The sequence below is a fragment of the Drosophila yakuba genome, chromosome 3R, assembly GCF_016746365.2.
Source record: "Drosophila yakuba strain Tai18E2 chromosome 3R, Prin_Dyak_Tai18E2_2.1, whole genome shotgun sequence".
NCBI lineage: Eukaryota > Metazoa > Arthropoda > Insecta > Diptera > Drosophilidae > Drosophila > Drosophila yakuba.
In genome coordinates this window covers 14,363,820-14,381,586 of record NC_052530.2, presented here as the reverse complement: position 1 = coordinate 14,381,586, position 17,767 = coordinate 14,363,820, and the positions used below count along the sequence as shown (strand labels likewise).

Here is a 17,767-nt window from a genome sequence, read left to right as displayed (position 1 = left end):
CGAATTTCAAAATTAAAAATGTAGGCACTCAAATTTATGTTAAATACTGTAAAAATTCACCAATGGTTTTTTAAGAAAACTTTATTTACTTATCATTAGCTAAGACGCTTTTTTCTTGTTTCCCAGGCAAATGAAAACCATGTTTCCTTAAAATTCGTTATATATTTCTTATAATACTCCAAATGTGTGGTTTACTAGCTTACATTTGCACAATCGCCGCTTAAAATAAATAAACGCACATATACAATACACACATATAAAAACATTGACAACTAGATTATAGTTACGTTTTGGGAATGCCAACAATAAAATACGTATATTTAGCAACAATAGCGCGCATCAACACTTATCAGTTATTGTCTAGGAAGACGACGCAGTCGCACGGATTTCAAGCACTCCGAGGAATTTAACAAACACGGACAAATGGCTCTAGCCCTAGAGTTCTAACGAGAACCTGCATCTAATACTCTAGACCCTATGAGTCCTGACGGATTTACTTCTCCAAGGCCTCCTGCTCGCGGTGCTGCCTCTTGAAGCCCCACTCTACAAAGACGAAGGCGATGGTGCCAATGGTTCCCGTGACCACCAGGATGCCTAGCTGCACGTACAGTCCGAAGTGCGAGGAGTAGAAGAAGCTAATGGCCGCCGCCACCGATTGGGTGAACTTGAACAGGGCAAAGGCTCCCACGGCATTGTTCACATACTCCCCACCAAGCATCGAGTAGATCTGGGTGTTGAAGCAGGCATCGCCCAGGCCCAAAAGGAAGGCACACACCAGGGCAATGCTGGCTCGGGGCGGGTCCAGATAGGATATATCGGTGGTATCTTTAAACGGTGCACTGTTTGGCAGGTTGATGAACGTCATGAAGAACGCTGCCATGTGCATCACATAGCCGGCAATCACGATGGGATCGCGTCCATATCTCGTCGTCTTGTTGCCCAGTATGCCAAAGAGTCCTCCACCGAAGACCTCGCCGGCTCCAATACAAATGCCCACCAGGCCAACGATCTCCTTCGGCGTTTCGGCTATTTTCGAGGTGAATCCAATCGCTGATCCAAACACTCCGCTAAAGAACGACAACTCCAGGCCTAGAAAATTTATATTCAGCAATTAGTATCTCAGGTCTCATTCCATGTTGCATACAATTCCACCCACCTGTGTAAAAGAAGGCCAAACTGAGGAGCAGCATCTTTTTGGTGAGGAACAATTGTCCTGCGGACTTCAATGCGTATATGGCCTGTCCACAGCCCGTGTGCTTCCGTTCCAGCTCGTTGTCGTGCTCGGCATTGTCGGGCATGAATCTCAGGGCGGCCAGAAACACGATGCCCAGAACAGCAATCACCGTGAGCACGCCGATGACCAGATTCCGTGTCTCCTTGTCGATGCGGGTCTTGTCCTGGAACTGGTAGTACACGAACAGATTGCCAATAAACATGCTGCACTGCAGCAGGGCCCAGAAGACGCCAGAGTTACGGGAAATCGTCGAGGATTCACTACACCGAGCCAGGTAGGTTCCCTGACCCGTCCAGGTGATTGAAGCACCCAGTCCCAGCACTGCGCTGCCCACGTACAGCAGCACCGTCGATGGGAACATGAACGTAATCATGAAGGCCCTGTAAAAGAGTTCCAATAGTTTAAGTTACCAAAATGTTTTTGTCGTTCGGGCGGATCTACTCACGTATAGGTCAGTGCTCCCACGACCATGGCTACTCGGGGTCCGGTAAAGGAAATGAACGAGGGTGCCAGCCAGTTGGAAAGCGAGAAGAACAGGTAGATGATGGCCAGGCTGGTGTAACCCTCGCCCTTGAAGGTATCATCTTCCTGGGCAATGCTATCCAGTATGGTTTTCTACAGATCGAGAGATTGGATCAAAAGGTGAAGCGATTAGCATTTTGGTAACGTGCCAGACACATTTTGACGGTTGCATGCCAATGAACCAACGGCCGACGCATTTGTTTATTGTTTTTCTTTAAATGTTAAACGACAAACGTGTTCTCGGTTCAAGTACGCAACATACAGGTATTTCCTGTCCGGATATCTCTTTTGAGACACAATCTCCTTAAAAAATCCCTAAAAAAAATGACTTTGAAACAAGTTGGGCTTGAACTGTTGAACTAGTTTATTTATGGTTAGGATGTTATATTTTATATAACATGAGTTAGGTTTTAATTCGTCTCTGAGCAATCTAAAAAATAAATATATCTTTAAAATCTTATTCTCATAAGACTTCTTGGAGTGTACAATGGTATAATTTACTTCCTATATAAAAAACTTAGTTTCCTAATAAGAGTAGACATATACGTGCCTTATATAACCCATACTCTCTAGTGGTTTGAAAAAAAAACTGCAGCTATTGAAAAAAAAAATGAATACGACTTGAATCTGCAACCCGATTCAAGGTTAACTTTACAATTCTTGTGAATGTCAATGGAAAATTACAAGCTGCATATGCGAAACATGTTTGCGGCTGAGTCTGAAAATTTTCCATTCCAAAGGACGCATCTCGGCAAGCGGCGAATGGTATCGTTATCTGAGCGAAAAATTCTGACTCTGACATGATTTCGATTTCTATTTGCATCAATTAAGTGGCGCTGCAAGTCCGGTCCGGTCCTCGTGCCCATTTGGAAGTCCAACTTGAGAGGTTGCACCCACTGATAATGCTTTCGAAGTGCCCCATTGAAATATACTTATGAATGATCAGGGGCTGGAGCAAGTGAAAGTCGAGAACTTAATTGTCTGCAATCGAGAAGCGGAACTGAATTGCCATTCAAACGTTTCATGCCCCTGGGAGTTCAGGAAGTATTTATTAAATCTTTGTACGGAAAGTGCTTGAAACTGCTTTTGGGATGTCGCCTATGTGCTAAACTAAGTATGTATTTCTCACGTACATAAAAAAAACTAACTAATGTTTATGGCACTGGTATAGGGGAGCATAAAAAGCAAAGTATTATAGGGGATCGTAAGGCGGTGGCGATAAGAAATCTCGAGTTTCAAGTGCAGTTATTCCTTATCAGCACCAATAGGCTCAATGAAAATTTGTTGATGATCTTATTATCGGATCGGCCTAAAATTGTGTCAAGTTTTGAGCAAACATGGGCCGAAAGAAAGTCGAAATGCAATAAAGAAAGTGCGGTGCGTACGCGGAATTGCAGCAGAATGTGCTGAACAACTTAATAAGTCGATCGTCACTTTGCTTTGTTTATTTATTACGCAAAAAAATTGGCACAACAACTCGAGAAAAACTTCAAAAATGTGAAACGAGTTTTCTTGCAAAAGGTATATGGACGATCGCTTAAAACTCGCACTATAACTTAATTTTATTATATTTTCCAAAAATTGCAATAATAATGCAAAAATATGCTTAGTTATTGTAATCCTTAAGTACACAAAATATTAAATTAAAGGGAACGCTTCTTTGGATCCATAAAAGTGCCATTTTGCTTCGTCCCATTGTGAGCTCGGTTTTATAAAATAGTTCATATGAAACTAGGCATGATTTCTATCCTGGTTATCTCTGCTGTACTACATCTTTTATGGGGATCTCATTATGTCTATCCTGCAATCTGTCATCAAACTCATTGTCGTTGCTAGTTTAAATGTAAGTTGTATCCTTTCAACCCGATTACTAAACTGCAGCGTTTCAAGACAACTTCGCTTCATTTGGCAAACTTTATGTTAATGGTGCGACAGTATGCCTCGATTTCTGCGATCGTCTTCTTGCCAGTCTCGTAGGATCTAAAGTTAAATTCCGTATCTGCGGCATGCATGAGGTCACTTAGTTTCTGACCTCGAGTTATGGTGAACTCGGCTTCATCAAATAGTTTACGTTTCATTTCAAAGGACATGCGACTTGATTGCACTGAATCCATTGACGACTCATCCTGTGGAATTGATTGTTGCTTGCTGTCTTCACTCACTCTTATGGACTTAAGCTTTTCTAACAAGGTGGTGGATTGAATTCTCTTTTGGACCTTGGGCATCGGTGTATTCGATCCCTTGGCGTTCAGGAATCCGTAGGTGCGACCATCCACCGTCTCATTTTCGCGTTTAACATCGAAATCGATATCTCTCTTGAAGTATTGTGTCATTTTATTCAGTTTAGATAAGTTATGTTAAGTTATGCTTAGATATTTATGGTATTCTGATATTGCACTGATGATATATTATGCAGGACTTACTAGGTTGATTTCAAATTAAGCAACGAAATGACTTCCTAGCAACTGAAAACAACAGAAATCCTGGTATAATTTAAAATTAGTTGATTAAAAAGAGTGCAATCATTCCATTGATATTTCTTTGCTTGCCTCATCTAACTTTTCAAAATGTTACAACATTAATGGGGAATTTCCCCAGTTTTAAATAGCCATTTATAGGGTGTTCACGACACTCGGTCTGACCAGGCCAGACTTGATTTTCCGCTCTTTTGGCCAGACGTTGTTGCACCCGACTGCTTTTCGGCAGGGGGGCTGGAGTGACTCGGTTTGGGGCAGTGAGTGGTGGTGGGCTCGTCGGCGCACACCCACTTTTCGGCTTGTTGTTGTGCAACCGGCTGTTTTGGGCTATGCTTTTTGTCCGGGCGCAGGCGCTCCGCCCGTCGCCACCCCCACTGCCCCCGCCGCCCGCCGTCTTGGCCAAACTGAAGTGTGCATACATATGCATGCGCGTATGTTGGTCAACCTGGCTTACTTTATTGCTGACGTGGCCTTGAGCCTGACGTCTAACACACAGCACATATGTACAAACATATGTATGTGGGCTTGTGCGGCGGCAGCGAACTTGCAATTGCAATGACATTGAAAGAGTTTTGCCGTTTGACGCGTATTCGATTGCGCAATCAGGTGGAAAGCGGTTTGTGAAAGTGTTCTGCTTGCTGGCCACTCCAACGATTGCAACATTAAGCCAAGGCCTCGCTTGAAAATTGCTCTCTAATAGACACGGAATACGGGCCACACACTGGCCGATCGATCGATCGATTGTTGGTCTATAAGTTTGGCTAACTGCACCTGAAGAAAACTTGAATTCTGGCGAAAATAGCTCTATGCTGCCTTGAAGTTTAGAAGGCCATCAGTTTAAAAATGTATTTGGCAGCAAGTTTAATGTTACTGAAAATCGTTGTTTCTAATTAAGCAACTTTCTGCAAGCTTAAACATAATCTCTGGTATGATTTGAATATTTACACTTCCTTAAGCCAAACGGCTTCACAAGAATACTTACAATAGACCTTATTTTGTACTGTGTAGCTATAAGTTTAGCTAACTACGCCAATGCACGCCCTGATTGGAATTTACTTTTGCTTTTTTTGTGCTGTTGCCGTAGTAAATTGTTTATAAAGAGAAATACCAACTGGAGGGCAGTCACAAAGGCAAAAAGGTTACATAGAAAATAGACAGAGAAAAACAAAAACGTAAGCATAGTGACAGATTACAACGGTTCATTCAGTTTTGAATCATTTTTTGTGGCACTTGTCAGGAGGTATTGATACAGTGCATTGAACCATAACGAAATGCTTGAAAACGAGCTGTTGGCAAACAAAATAATTGCAAAGGCCAATTTGGTGGCCAGTTTAGAGTTCGAGTCGCGACCACAAGTAAATCGCGTCACATACACAAATAAGACGAGATAAACGCGTAAAAGAATACATTTTCGCATACCCGATACCCGACAATCCAGTTGGCTAATGAATCCCCACTCACGAACTACGTTCGCATTTCATATAGTATAAAAATAGGTACATAAGTCTGTTTTCTGGTTTTGTTTTTGCCTGCTGTTGGCCTTGATCTTACGGCGTTTATCACTGACAATAAATAACCAACGAAATAAACCGCTATATTGCAAGCAACCAGTCAATGAACGCGTCCATGTGCCTATCTATGCCCATTATTACCAATAAGTGTAATCCGCTGTGTTCATTTGCCAATATTAATTAGGTAATCGTTGTCACTTGATTATACCGACGGATTGGAGTATGCCCCCAAAAATCTGCCTATGAATGGTGATCAGCTGCTTCTCGGAATTAAAATCCCTATTAAATGGAGTGGAATTTGTGTAGGTCGATAATATGTACATATCTTGTACTAGTGACCAGTGCGCACTACGCATGAATATTTTGATACACACAATTATTCGTTCGTTGGACTTCAGGCTGATTCTATTATCATTGCTGCTTATATATTATATATATTTATACATAAACTTCTTTGCTAAGTCTTCACTACGCGCTTAGAAACTTATCAGTGAAATGATGATGCTGTCAAAATACGAAATATTTGTATATAGAAGCAAGTCTTCATTATTTAAAGATAATTCCCATTTTAACAGATGCACTAATTGAATAAAACTGATTCTACGATAGACAATCATAACGTGTCTGTTATGTGTAAATCAGTTTGAACCTATGGGTTGTGGGAAAATAAGTGTAAGAAAGTTACAATAGACCTATTCCCTTATTGGGGTCAACTTTTCTGGCTTGGAGTCGTGCTCCATCATGAACGATAGGTTCTCAATGTTTAATGGTTCTCCATTGTTCATAATATAGATATGCATAAAGTAGGCTGAAGTTGTGAGTTGCGGGGAAATAATTGGAGGGGAGTTATAAATGCCGTATTCGCCTATTGGGATCAACTTTACCGCCTTATTCTACATTACTAACGATACTGCTCTGCGACGGATGATGAGTTTACCAGTGCTGCGAGCAGTTCTTATCAATTTAATTTTACACAGCGCACAATGGCCGCCGAATGACTGGTGACCTTTGGAGCAGGCAGTACATTAAATCGTTATTGTAATAAGCAACTCCTTGCCACTTTACACCGCCACAAATCAGGGGGTAATTTACGGGCGAACAATTGCCGCTTGAATGGCGGCAATGTTATAACATCCTGTGACGCGGGTTGAAGTGGGCGTAGTGGGCGCACTTGTGGGCGGCAAGGGCACTGCGATGTCTATTGACAAGGACAAGGACGAAGGTCCAATGGCAAGGATGTCAACAACAACGCCCACGCATACACACAAGCGTGGGAACAGAGAGAAAGAGAGTAGAAGAACTGAGAGCGTAGAGAGGAATAACTTACCTCGATGTTACACATGGTCTGGAATGCCGTAAAGACGAACATAAAGCCGAAGCCCAGGATGAGTATCATCAGGAATTTGAAATCCATCCTGCTGCCGCGCTATATCTTTTCCAATCACGATAGAATCCAATTCAATTAACTGGCCGCGCACTTTTGCATTTGCATTTGCATCTGCCGACGTCACAAGAGAGGAGGGGAGGAGTGAGGTGGCGTGAACTGCAACTCTCTTTACCTCTCAATTACCGCTAGAAATCCCACAATAGACAGATTGAACTGGACGCATCTGTTTAGCACTTATCGCAAGCAATTAAACCCAATGCAAATGCTTAAATAACGATTTACACATATAAATAAAAATACGCAAAAACACAAAGCTAAAATACTGAGCAAAAGGTAAATGCAATCTTTACGCGCCGAGGACCGAGAGTTGAATGAAAAAACACTTCCAGAGGCAGCGCGGTAATAACAGATTCCCTAGGCTCACCATCGTGCGACTTTTGTATACCCTTTACACGAATTGTATATTCTGAACTGATTAATTTAATATTATGTGGCCACATTTCAGCCTCTTATCGACGATTAATCTTAAGTGTTCTTGCAAAGAAACTATGAAGGTATTAAACGTGCTAAAAGCCAATTATATTTCAGTTTTCCTATACATTTTTCTTTTAGCATTTCCATATCAATGGACTCTAATTTTATTAGTGCAGTGAGAGAGAGAGAGAGAATAGAAATTTGAGAAAACATACACAAACAGTCGTGGGCTTGCTCTTAGACATAGTCACGCGAAGTGGCTATCGATATATCGATACAAGCGCGGGTATTCGATTGGTTTTATTAAATTGAAAATCATTTATAAAAGTCATAATCAGATGAGTTTAGGTGCTCGCCTAAAACATCGGACTGCTGAGTTGTTTCAAAGTCCAAAGAAATTTCTAATGCTCGATCGTTTTCTTGTAAAGTAGATCCTTGAACTGGTAAGCTCTCCACTGCGTGAGTGTTTTCTTGATCCTCATTTTGCTGAATTCCTAAGTTATTTGATTCGTTATGGAAAATTGAAGATTGGATATCTCGAGGAAATTGAGAGTTTTTCTCTTTTAAGACTGCCTCGTGCGACGATGACTGAACCTTCGGGGTTCGCAGGCATAAGGGACTGCCACATAGTCCAACCACAGAGGCACTCTCCACATCGGATTCCCCGCCAGAAGTATGCTCGGCTGGCCTAACGTCCAAGCCAACGGGCACAGCGCGACAACTGATTGAAGCTTCAGATCCTCTATTCTCCTCCACATTTCCCTTAACATCCATCACCGAGGTGGTACTGCTATTCCCGGAAATCACTGTTGGCGTGCTCCTGGGATCATTCGTTTTTTGATTCAATTTGATTGTTGCACTGGGCGTAGCCGGAGTACTTTGAATGGGTTTGGTATACGTCCATCCCGGTGATCCGAATAGTATTTGCTTACTATTTGTGGTCGGTTCGAATAAACTTGGTTGCTTGGTACAGTCTAGGATAGATCCTGCGTCGAAAAGTGACGGTTTATTACTGGTGGTGGGAATATCCGTTTCTTTATACTGATTGGGTCGTGTTTGTGGATTAGCGATTTCTCGTTTCTGCTTGACAACGCGCTTTGTGTTGCCGCGCACCCGCTTACGGGCCTTATCCATCTCAGTTCCTGATAGAGAGTCTTCACTTAGTATCTTGGTGGCCGATTTCCAAGGATCCAAGCGTCCGAGACTGCGCTTACGACGCTGAAAGTTGGCCATTAAAATTAAGAGATTAAACAGAATGAAGGTCCCTTTGGACCGCAGACATACCGCATTCTGCACAGCTTTTCGCAGTGGTGTACCAGGATTGCCCGGTGTACTTGCAATGGGATTGGGCACAACAACTCCCATCCTGGCAAAGACTACGTTGGTAAGCGCATATCTAGCCGATCCAAGACGCCTCACTATTCCCAGCTTAGTCAAGTTGCTCAGGGACTGCTTTATTACCTCATCTACATGGGCGACCGGAACGCAGTTCCGCATTTGGTACTTGACCTGGTCAGTGATTTCACTTACGCGGACAAAATGAGTTCGGGAAGATTGGAGTATGCTAATGGCCTTGAAAACGTTGCGGTTCACCTTTTTGGGCACTCTAAAGTCGTCCATTTTAAGGCCAATACAATAATTTAGCTTTGCAACGTGTATGTATGCTTGTGTCACGTTTGGAGTTTGTGGATCAACTGAATTGAAAGTGTTGTGCCGACCATAGACATTTTCAGTTTATGGAAAAGTCTACTGGGATGTGTCTCCCAGAGACGTTTTCCCATTTTATTTTATAACATTTAAAGAAATATCATATGTATAGGTGAAAGTGTCTTTTAGTGTTCTAACATCGATCGTTTATTATATAGTTTATATATTAGTTCCTTGATAATTCTTTTTGTTTTTGGCTTACGCTAAATACTAAAATCTTTCATTTGCAGGTATTTCTTTTTCTTTGAAGCTGAAAGTTTTCCTCCATTTGTATAATTTTTTTTAGATTTTTAACTGAAAATTTCTCTCAAATTACAGTGATTTTGAGATAACAGTGAATGAAAAGCTCCGATTGCCATCTATTGTACATAAATATCCAGGTATTAAGCAATTATATGCGTGTATAAATACAAAGTTAGTTTGCGTCTCTCCTAAAAGAGAGCAAAATAAAAACATTTCCGGAGCTGGTTCGTTTAACACAGACGGTATAAAGTTTTCGAGATACAACAAACAGTTATCATCAATGCTTTATCTTAGAATTAATTAAATGGGCTTCTGCTCTGTTAGGAAATATGTTCCGCGGACATTTGCAAAATGGAAAATTATGTTTCTTTGCTTTACTTGAATTTGATTGATTTTCTGCTAAACCCTCCCATGATTGGCCCTACGCTCAACCTGCCTATTCGCTCTTTTTGTGTGTAATGACAGCATCCTCAATCTCCTCCTTGGGCTGGTCTACATCGCCCCATCCCCACGTGGCGTGAGTGCCGTCACCGGTACGCTTCACTCGCTTCTTGATGATGTCCGTGGACACCGTCTTGAGGTCGTAGGCCCAGCCGATCTTGGCGAAGAAATCGATGAAGCCGGTAGTGAAGTTTAGCGAGTATTTTCCGAACTCAGCCGTCTTGTAATCCCAGGGGAAGACGTGGTGGTAGTTATGCCATCCCTCTCCGAAGGCCAAGATAGCCACCGAGATGTTCTCCGAAGGATTGATGAATCTATAAAGAACAAAGCCGCGTAAGTACTCATTCACACGACATCCAAACCCTTAGCACTTACTTGTCGTAGGGACGACCACCGAACTTGTGGGCAGCACTGTTTACCAGCCAGGTTACGTTCAGGATGAAACACCAGCGGAACATGGTGGCCACAAACCAGGCGTTCACGAACGATTCGCCCCAGGCGTACATGGGCACCACGGTCGGGATAATGAAGCAAGCAATTGGCATCAAAAGCATGTAGTATCTGCACAATAGAATTAACATATTAGTATGTGCAGGGACTTACAACGAATGGAGTTGCTTACTTCTTCTGGAACATGAGGATAGGATCGGCGCGCAGGTCGGATAGATCGACACCCTTGCCCTTGGCTTTCACCTCCGGGTGCTTCTTGCACAGCAGCCAGCCGACGTGCGAGAAGAAGAAACCACGGGTGGCGTTGTGTGGATCGGCATCAGTCTCTGAGTATTTGTGGTGGACGCGATGGTCACGGGCCCAGTGGTAGGCGGCATCCTGGAAGGCGATCGTGTTGAAGATGATCAGAATCACTCGCAGTGGCCACTTGGCCTTGTAGGAGCGATGCGCCCAAAGACGATGGGCACCAGCGGTAATACCCAGGCCAGAAACGACATATAGTAGATATGCTAGAAAAAGAAATCAATTATATAGTAGGTTAAAATTAATTTAAAAGAAACATTACTACCAACTTTACTTAATTATTCAAATGAAGTAACCGATCCTCGGTGACTTAACAAACATTTTGATATTGCTTACTAAGTTTGATCGCAAAGGTGATCGTTCTAATTTATGTAAGGTAATTTGATTTGCGACAAAAATAAGCACCTGCACATTGAGGTAATCGCGTATATGGAAAGTACGATCAGCAGTCTGTGCCATGTTTAGTCTGGACTTCCACAATATCAACTTGGTGAAGGTTATCAGGGCGCAAGCCTTAGATAACCTCTATATGGTCGAGAGTTCGGCACGCGACAGGAAGATGGCAATGGCTGTCAAGCCTTACCAAAAGTATAAAATTTCCATAATGTTTGCTTATTCGTTTTACATATATTTCAATAATGCTGAATTTTAAAATGATACTGTAAAAAGCGTTTTATACATTTCTATAGAAAGACGTTTGCCATTAGAACTTTACTTTAAAAAGTCTGATTCTACGCAATTGAGAAATTATTTTGTTAATTGACATGACCCTGACCTCTTGCCATTAAGTAATAGTTAGATATAATGCCTAATTATAATTCTTTCTGATATTATAATTCTCCGAAGTCTGCCGGTTAAAGATCTTATTTTATGGCAATTTGGATCTTATGGATTTTTGGACACAAAAGTAATATATGTATATTCAAGCTTCTGTTGGAATGTAGAGTGTGGATACAAGAGACCTCTTGTGACCCATTTTGATAAATTGTTGACTCACCGGTTATGACGGTCTGCCACTTGGCGGAAGTGACCATAAGGTAGGCTCCGTAGAGGGCAGCCAGATGGAGGTAACCGAAGGCGATGATGTTGCGCCAGACCAGCTTCAGGCGGCGCTTTTCGGCCTTCTTCATGACGGTGATGTCCTTGACAAGTCCACCATCGGTGGTCTCCACATCGCACTCGAAGAGCACTCCGGTGGAGTCCTCCTGCAGCTTGGTGGGGCTCTGACCCGAGTCGGCGGCGGCACTAGCTGCTGCGATCAGCGAGTCCGAGATGGACTGGGCACCGGCTTGGGCGTTGGGCGGCATCTTGCATCAACTGGCGTGCGGAAAGAAGTCAAAGCCAACAAATTAGAAACGACATAAACAAAAGAGCAATTAGTGTCTGTGCCAACTTGGTGGCTTGGGCAATTAGCCAGGTGAGTCGAATGACTGAACTTGACACGCTTTGACTTGGTGATTCCAAGCGGCTTTTTATGGCCAGACCCCGAGGTGTCCAGTCGAGCTGGGCTGAGCTAAGCTGTGTTGATTTGAGTACCCTTAAATATTGTGTATATTCTTGCCTAATGCGGATTTTTGTTGTCTTATTCGGCTAATGGCTAATGGATGAAAAAAATCAATAAACGCTGCTTGCGCGTCCTTGTGTCAGGATTCGCATGGCATGCATAATGTAAAAAGCCGGTGTGGGAACAAGCACCAGGTGGATTTCTGAATGTGGAACATGTGGTTACTGGGTCACTGGGAACCAGAGCAGATGGAAACCTTGACTCAAGGTTACCAATGAAGCCAGGAACGCAGTGACACGTTTGATGGAAAATTCCTTCTTCAATGAACTCTAGCATGCTTTGTTATACACACACACACGCACACCCACTCACACAGCCTAAAAAGTGTTAAATTAAAAAGAATTGGAAACTATTCAGCAAAAAGTGAACAACCGCAAGTTCGATGGAATTGCACTTGAGACTACTATTTATGATTTTACCTAGATTACACCAAAAAAAAAAGGTGTTTTATTCCCCGCAACTAGAAATTAACAAGCCGTTCGGTTAACTGGCGTTTAAAAACTGCTGTGCAAAAGTTGCCGACGACGAGAATCCGCAGCGTTTGGCGAAAAGCTCGCTCAAGAGCTTTAGATCAGCTAAAGCTTTTGCAGGTGTGTTCGTGCGCGCGTACATATATGTATGTGCGTATGTGTGTGTGGGCCTCTCATTAGCAGATTAGATGTGGTAGATGTTGGCCAGTTGGGCGATTTTATTTGCCCATTGCTGAGGTCAGGGTTAGATTTGATATGTCTAGACTATAGACGAAGAGACTTTAGCCCTATCTAATCGGAGTCGCCCTTAACAACCTGACGCGCCTTGCCGACGTGTTTGATATTGTATAGTATCTGTCTGAATCTCTATCCAATCGCATGTGAATCACCTGCTAATTGCGGCTATATCAAACAAGCGTTTATTACAAAACTTGACAGTTGCGTACTTCGAACCCTGGATGGGGCCATTACCCAGTTAAACACGTGAACCTATGGTCAAGCAAGAGCTTACAAATCATACGATGCTTAGGCGATATGAACACGAAAAAGGTGATTAGAAGAATGGCGGGCAGTGGCGTCAGCAAGGGGGTTCTTGTAAAGGGCACCTTACAACAATATATAACTATTTGATCATGACATCTACATTACTTTTCCGTTTGTTTTTATTTATTTGTATAACATAATAATATTTATATATTAGGAATACTAGTTTACGTTAAGAAAAGGCAGTAAAATAAGACATTCCCTTAGGACCCCTTTCTTCAAAATGGTCCTACAAACGCCTCTGATTTTTAACAGATTAGGTGGAAAGAAGAATTCCGCATTCGCACACACAAATGTACATGTGTTTGTAATGCAAGAACAGCAGATCACACGCAAAAGCTTTTAACGTGGCGAAAGAAGAAAGGGCCACAGACAGTGGGAGGGGAAGAGAAAAAGCTAATGCCGCCAGCATGTCAACAAAAAAGCCGACTGTTTTTGGAGCTGCGAGAGCAAAACCGGTATAAACCAACCACTGTCCACCAAAAGACAGCAAACATTCGAATGCAAAGTCAGCAAACATTGCCCATTTATCAGAGGCACGCATTGAACTTGAAATTTGCTGCTGCTTTTGCCAATTTCTTGCGGTTATCTCTGTTTCTTTCTTGCGCGAAGGGAACGGAAAGCGTGGGAGCTTACACGAGAGCAAAAGAGAGCGGCAGAAAGCGCAAAGAGCAAGATGGAGCGAGAGTAGTTTTCCATTTGTTATTGTTGCGGCCCGTTATCACGTTGCAAGAGCGTGATGCTTCACTGAGATATTACACGCATAAAAAACTAGAGCGTGTTCTTAAGTTCGAATAAATTTCGGACAATTAGGCAAAACTAATGGAACTGTTTTTTAAAATTAAATTTATGGAAGTTGAAATGTTAATAAAACTACTTTCGTATTTAAACTACATTTTGTATTAATAATAGTTAATAAATTAAAATTTTTGTTGATAATCAAGTATTCGTATGTCATTATATGATGCAATTGAAATACAAATGGTAATGTAATGCATAATACACTATGATAAGTAAATGGGACTACCCTAGTTAATATATGATATTTTTGCACAATAATTCTTAACAAATTTGCTTGCAACTAATTTCGGCAAGTATTTTTTTAAGTACAGTTCGTGTCGGCCGATTTGTTTAGATGTTGTATCTGATAGTTGAATATTTGCACTTCATCTAATTTGACAAATAGACTTTAACTGGAAGACTAGATCGCCGCTCAAACGAACTGTAGCGCAACAAGAGTGAAAATTATTTCTCGCAAATTCGAAGCACTTAATTTGCAATTTAAGCGTATCCATGCATAATTGCAGTCAAAGTTCGTTCACCGTAAAAAAAGAGAGAACGCACAGCTTAGTTGAAATGCAAAAAAGAAGCAATTAATTCATATGATAAATCAAATTGAGCACGGAAGCAGTGAATGCGTCGGCTAGAGAACTTCGATTGCCCTTGCAAATGTGATTGGATGTTAATTTGGCATTAAAGTACAAAACTTGACCGTCCAAATGAGTTGGATTTATCCATATGTCGCATACTCTAGTACAATGCCCTACATTTTCGTCACCTTAATGGAATTCAAAGCGTTCTTTACGCACCCGTTTTGCTTGAAGGATAGCTAGTGTATTTTTCTTTGCTTTTCTGACCAACGAGACAACTTGAAATAAAGCCAAATCTAACCTTCCAACTAAAACCTTGACGAAAGCGAAGAGTGAGCGCTACATAAAACTTGAACCAAGATCGTTTGGCCAAAGGCCCTCAAAATGAAAATCTCAAAATCACAAGAGATTGAAAGTTAAACGAACCAAATCTCTAGCTGGCTTTTCTCGATTTTCTACTTGGGGTTTACGTAAACACTGCTCCCACTGGGAACTGTCTACATATCCTGTTGCAATTGCTCAACAAGTGGCCAGCTGGAAAACCAACCTGTTTTAATTCAGCTTCCCAAAACTCGCACTTTTCCACTTTGCACAGTCGGTAGTCCGAAAACTGAGGACACTCTGCGATCGGTCTTTCAATCAATGTGATTTGCACTATATATTTCAGTGTAGGAGTGGCGAAGGCACACGTCCGCACACTAGACGAACTCGATTCGAACTGACCAACCGGTCGCACGGTTGCCAAAACGAAAACAAATCGATTAGGCAAATCGGCGGGACAACGTCAGAGCTTTTCTCCTTCTCCGCCGGCGTGTGTGCATTTGGTTGCTACTTCTCCCGAGCTTCCCAGATTACCGGCATGCACGTAGCCCCATCGGGCGCCCTAATCTCCATGAAATTGTAAACATCTGTGAAATGACAAATACTTTCTATATGCTAGTACCTATGTATATGTACATATGTACATACATACATATATCCGAAATGCGTAATTGAATCCGAAATAAGCGGTGAAGTTTTGGAGTCAATTACCATGGGGCTTGTCAACAATACAATTACCGAAAGTTAAAAATGGGGATAGTCAACGCAGCTGTTGGGGTTAGCCTTCGCACTTTGAATCCCAGCTGCAGGCTTAGGCCAATTTTAGGACAATCTTATCGATGTTCTCCGGTGATTCGCCGGCTGTCCAAGATAATGGTTTAGCCGTGAATACACCTGGCCTCTCATAATCTGTTTTTAGTTCATTTTACGGTTCTCGCACTTTGGTCGGTCCAAACCAGTTGACAAGATCAACCTCCTAGACCCATATTTTTACATATATTCCACTGAAGTCGGCACGAAAACAAGGCTATTTTGCATATCTCTTTTGTTTTTCAATATCAGAAGATGAGCTCAAGTGTCACGCGAATTTCATACAAAACTTCCATATAATTGCATATTTATGTCATAGCGGTTAATTACGAAATACTCAAACGAATTGCCTGCGCCAAAAGAAAATCCAATACGGAGCTTAAGAAAGTTAACTCACAACCTTGACACCTGGGTCACTAAAATATTAACTAATTTTTAAGGTACAAAAAAAAACTATGAAAAACACTACATTCTATAAAACAGCATTTCTATTAGGAGGTCAGGTGTGAAATTGTTTCTAAAAAAATACATTTGTAATGAAAAGAATGCCTACGCTCCAATAAAAAATACGTAGATTAAGGGGTCATGTGTAAATATATACACATATATGTATGTATGAGTTTTAATGTACATCCATAATTTTCTGTATCAAACAACAAAGTACTCATAGTGCGCAGTTAAAAAAACGATGAGTTTCAAATCTGTAGAATTGTGTGCAATCGAACGAAAATATTCATAGAGAAATTTTAGCAACCTTTTAATCTCATCACCAGATGCCACACAGTATGTATGTACATACATATATGGTAACTCTTGGGACGTCAACAGAATGAGAACCGAATCGTTAGTTTGAAAAGTTAATCTTTTCATCAATCAATGATATTCTGAACCCACTAACTGAGTAATAAAGTCCTAACAAAAAATTTAACACTTTTAATAAAAAAACACTATTAATAAAAAAAAAAATTCCAAATAACTCTTTTGCGTTCATGATGCAAGTGTTGTTAAATATGAATCATTAATAGTGAACGCAAAATGTAGTTCTTGATAAAACTTCGAATGAAATAAAAATATATTGGAATGAACTCCAGTTTTCAACGTGGACGGAGGAATGAGGCAGTAAGTAACTAATCTGTCTTTAAAGCAAGAGTATTGCTAACACGAACTGATTAATAAGATTCCGATTGGAGTCCGCTATGCGTAGTTCTAAATGCCCGTCAAAAGGGTTAAATCGCTTGGGGACTAGGCACATGAGATGTGACGTCACCGGGGCGTGCGCGCGCTAAGGTCACATGTAAACAACTTTCGGTGCATTGTACTACTTGCAAAACTATAATCTATTAAATAAATTTCCATTAGTTGATAATCGACCATATTTCTAATCAGTTTTAAAACAGACGCCGGTGATGCGTCTGATTAGTGATCACGTGCATTTCAGCAATTGCTTTAAATGTGTAATATATTATAAACTTGGTAGGTTATTTTGTGTATAACTTACGCAAATGTTATCCAAATCTAGAGAGTTAATATATTTTTAAGATTTATCACTAAGTTCCAACGAAACAAAAAGTCTCCTGTTTTAGTGATGGCAAAGCGATCCACCCAGTTATGAGTTAGATGAGTATCGATAGCGTGTTTTATCGTATCTTATCGATATCTGTCTATTTTTATTACAGTGATGTTAAAGATTATATTTATAACGGTTATTATTGGCGTATTATAAATTATCATACAATAAATAAAAACGCAATCTCAGCAAATCAAAATTATTTGACTTCAAATTCGTTTATATTTGAAATTAGGAGGAACTGTAGATTGTAATTCACATGTACATGCGATACATACAAATATAAACCTTAGTTTTTAACGGAAATTTTCATTGAATTAGTTTTAGTTAAATGACACTTATTAAATTCATAACAATATTGTTTAATTTCTTG

The 17,767-nt window shown here is 41.1% G+C and overlaps 4 protein-coding genes across 7 annotated transcripts; all 4 read right to left on the bottom strand.

The window, feature by feature from the left end:
• Positions 1-142: 142 nt before the first annotated feature.
• LOC6536831 (UNC93-like protein MFSD11) lies at positions 143-7,503 on the bottom strand. Of its 2 annotated transcripts, XM_015192477.2 has the most exons (5): positions 7,315-7,503; positions 7,072-7,242; positions 1,680-1,849; positions 1,157-1,614; positions 143-1,089 (listed from the first exon to the last, which is right to left on the bottom strand). In XM_015192477.2, the coding sequence occupies exons 2-5, from the start codon at positions 7,156-7,158 to the stop codon at positions 494-496; spliced, it is 1,311 nt and encodes a 436-aa protein (XP_015047963.1). In that variant the 5' UTR covers positions 7,159-7,242; positions 7,315-7,503; the 3' UTR covers positions 143-493. The 2 variants fall into 2 exon arrangements, with proteins under 2 accessions (XP_015047963.1, XP_002097401.1); XM_002097365.3 differs by having other exon boundaries at positions 7,072-7,503.
• On the bottom strand, positions 3,264-7,057 carry LOC26534505. The gene has a single exon (XM_039376214.1). The coding sequence runs from the start codon at positions 4,087-4,089 to the stop codon at positions 3,658-3,660; it is 432 nt and encodes a 143-aa protein (XP_039232148.1). The 5' UTR covers positions 4,090-7,057; the 3' UTR covers positions 3,264-3,657.
• Positions 7,504-7,836: 333 nt separating the features above from the next.
• LOC6536830 lies at positions 7,837-9,288 on the bottom strand. Its single transcript, XM_002097364.4, has 2 exons — positions 8,890-9,288; positions 7,837-8,823 (listed from the first exon to the last, which is right to left on the bottom strand). The coding sequence occupies exons 1-2, from the start codon at positions 9,223-9,225 to the stop codon at positions 7,921-7,923; spliced, it is 1,239 nt and encodes a 412-aa protein (XP_002097400.1). The 5' UTR covers positions 9,226-9,288; the 3' UTR covers positions 7,837-7,920.
• A 147-nt stretch (positions 9,289-9,435) lies between these two features.
• LOC6536829 (acyl-CoA Delta-9 desaturase) lies at positions 9,436-17,425 on the bottom strand. Of its 3 annotated transcripts, none has more exons than XM_015192476.2 (5): positions 17,326-17,425; positions 11,747-12,066; positions 10,619-10,955; positions 10,372-10,557; positions 9,436-10,310 (listed from the first exon to the last, which is right to left on the bottom strand). In XM_015192476.2, exons 2-5 carry the CDS (start codon positions 12,054-12,056, stop codon positions 9,992-9,994), a joined length of 1,152 nt encoding a protein of 383 aa, XP_015047962.1. In that variant the 5' UTR covers positions 12,057-12,066; positions 17,326-17,425; the 3' UTR covers positions 9,436-9,991. The 3 variants fall into 3 exon arrangements, with proteins under 3 accessions (XP_015047962.1, XP_002097399.1, XP_039232144.1); XM_002097363.3 differs by lacking the exon at positions 17,326-17,425 and adding an exon at positions 15,244-15,413; XM_039376210.1 differs by lacking the exon at positions 17,326-17,425 and adding an exon at positions 12,733-12,838.
• Between the last annotated feature and the right edge of the window lie 342 nt (positions 17,426-17,767).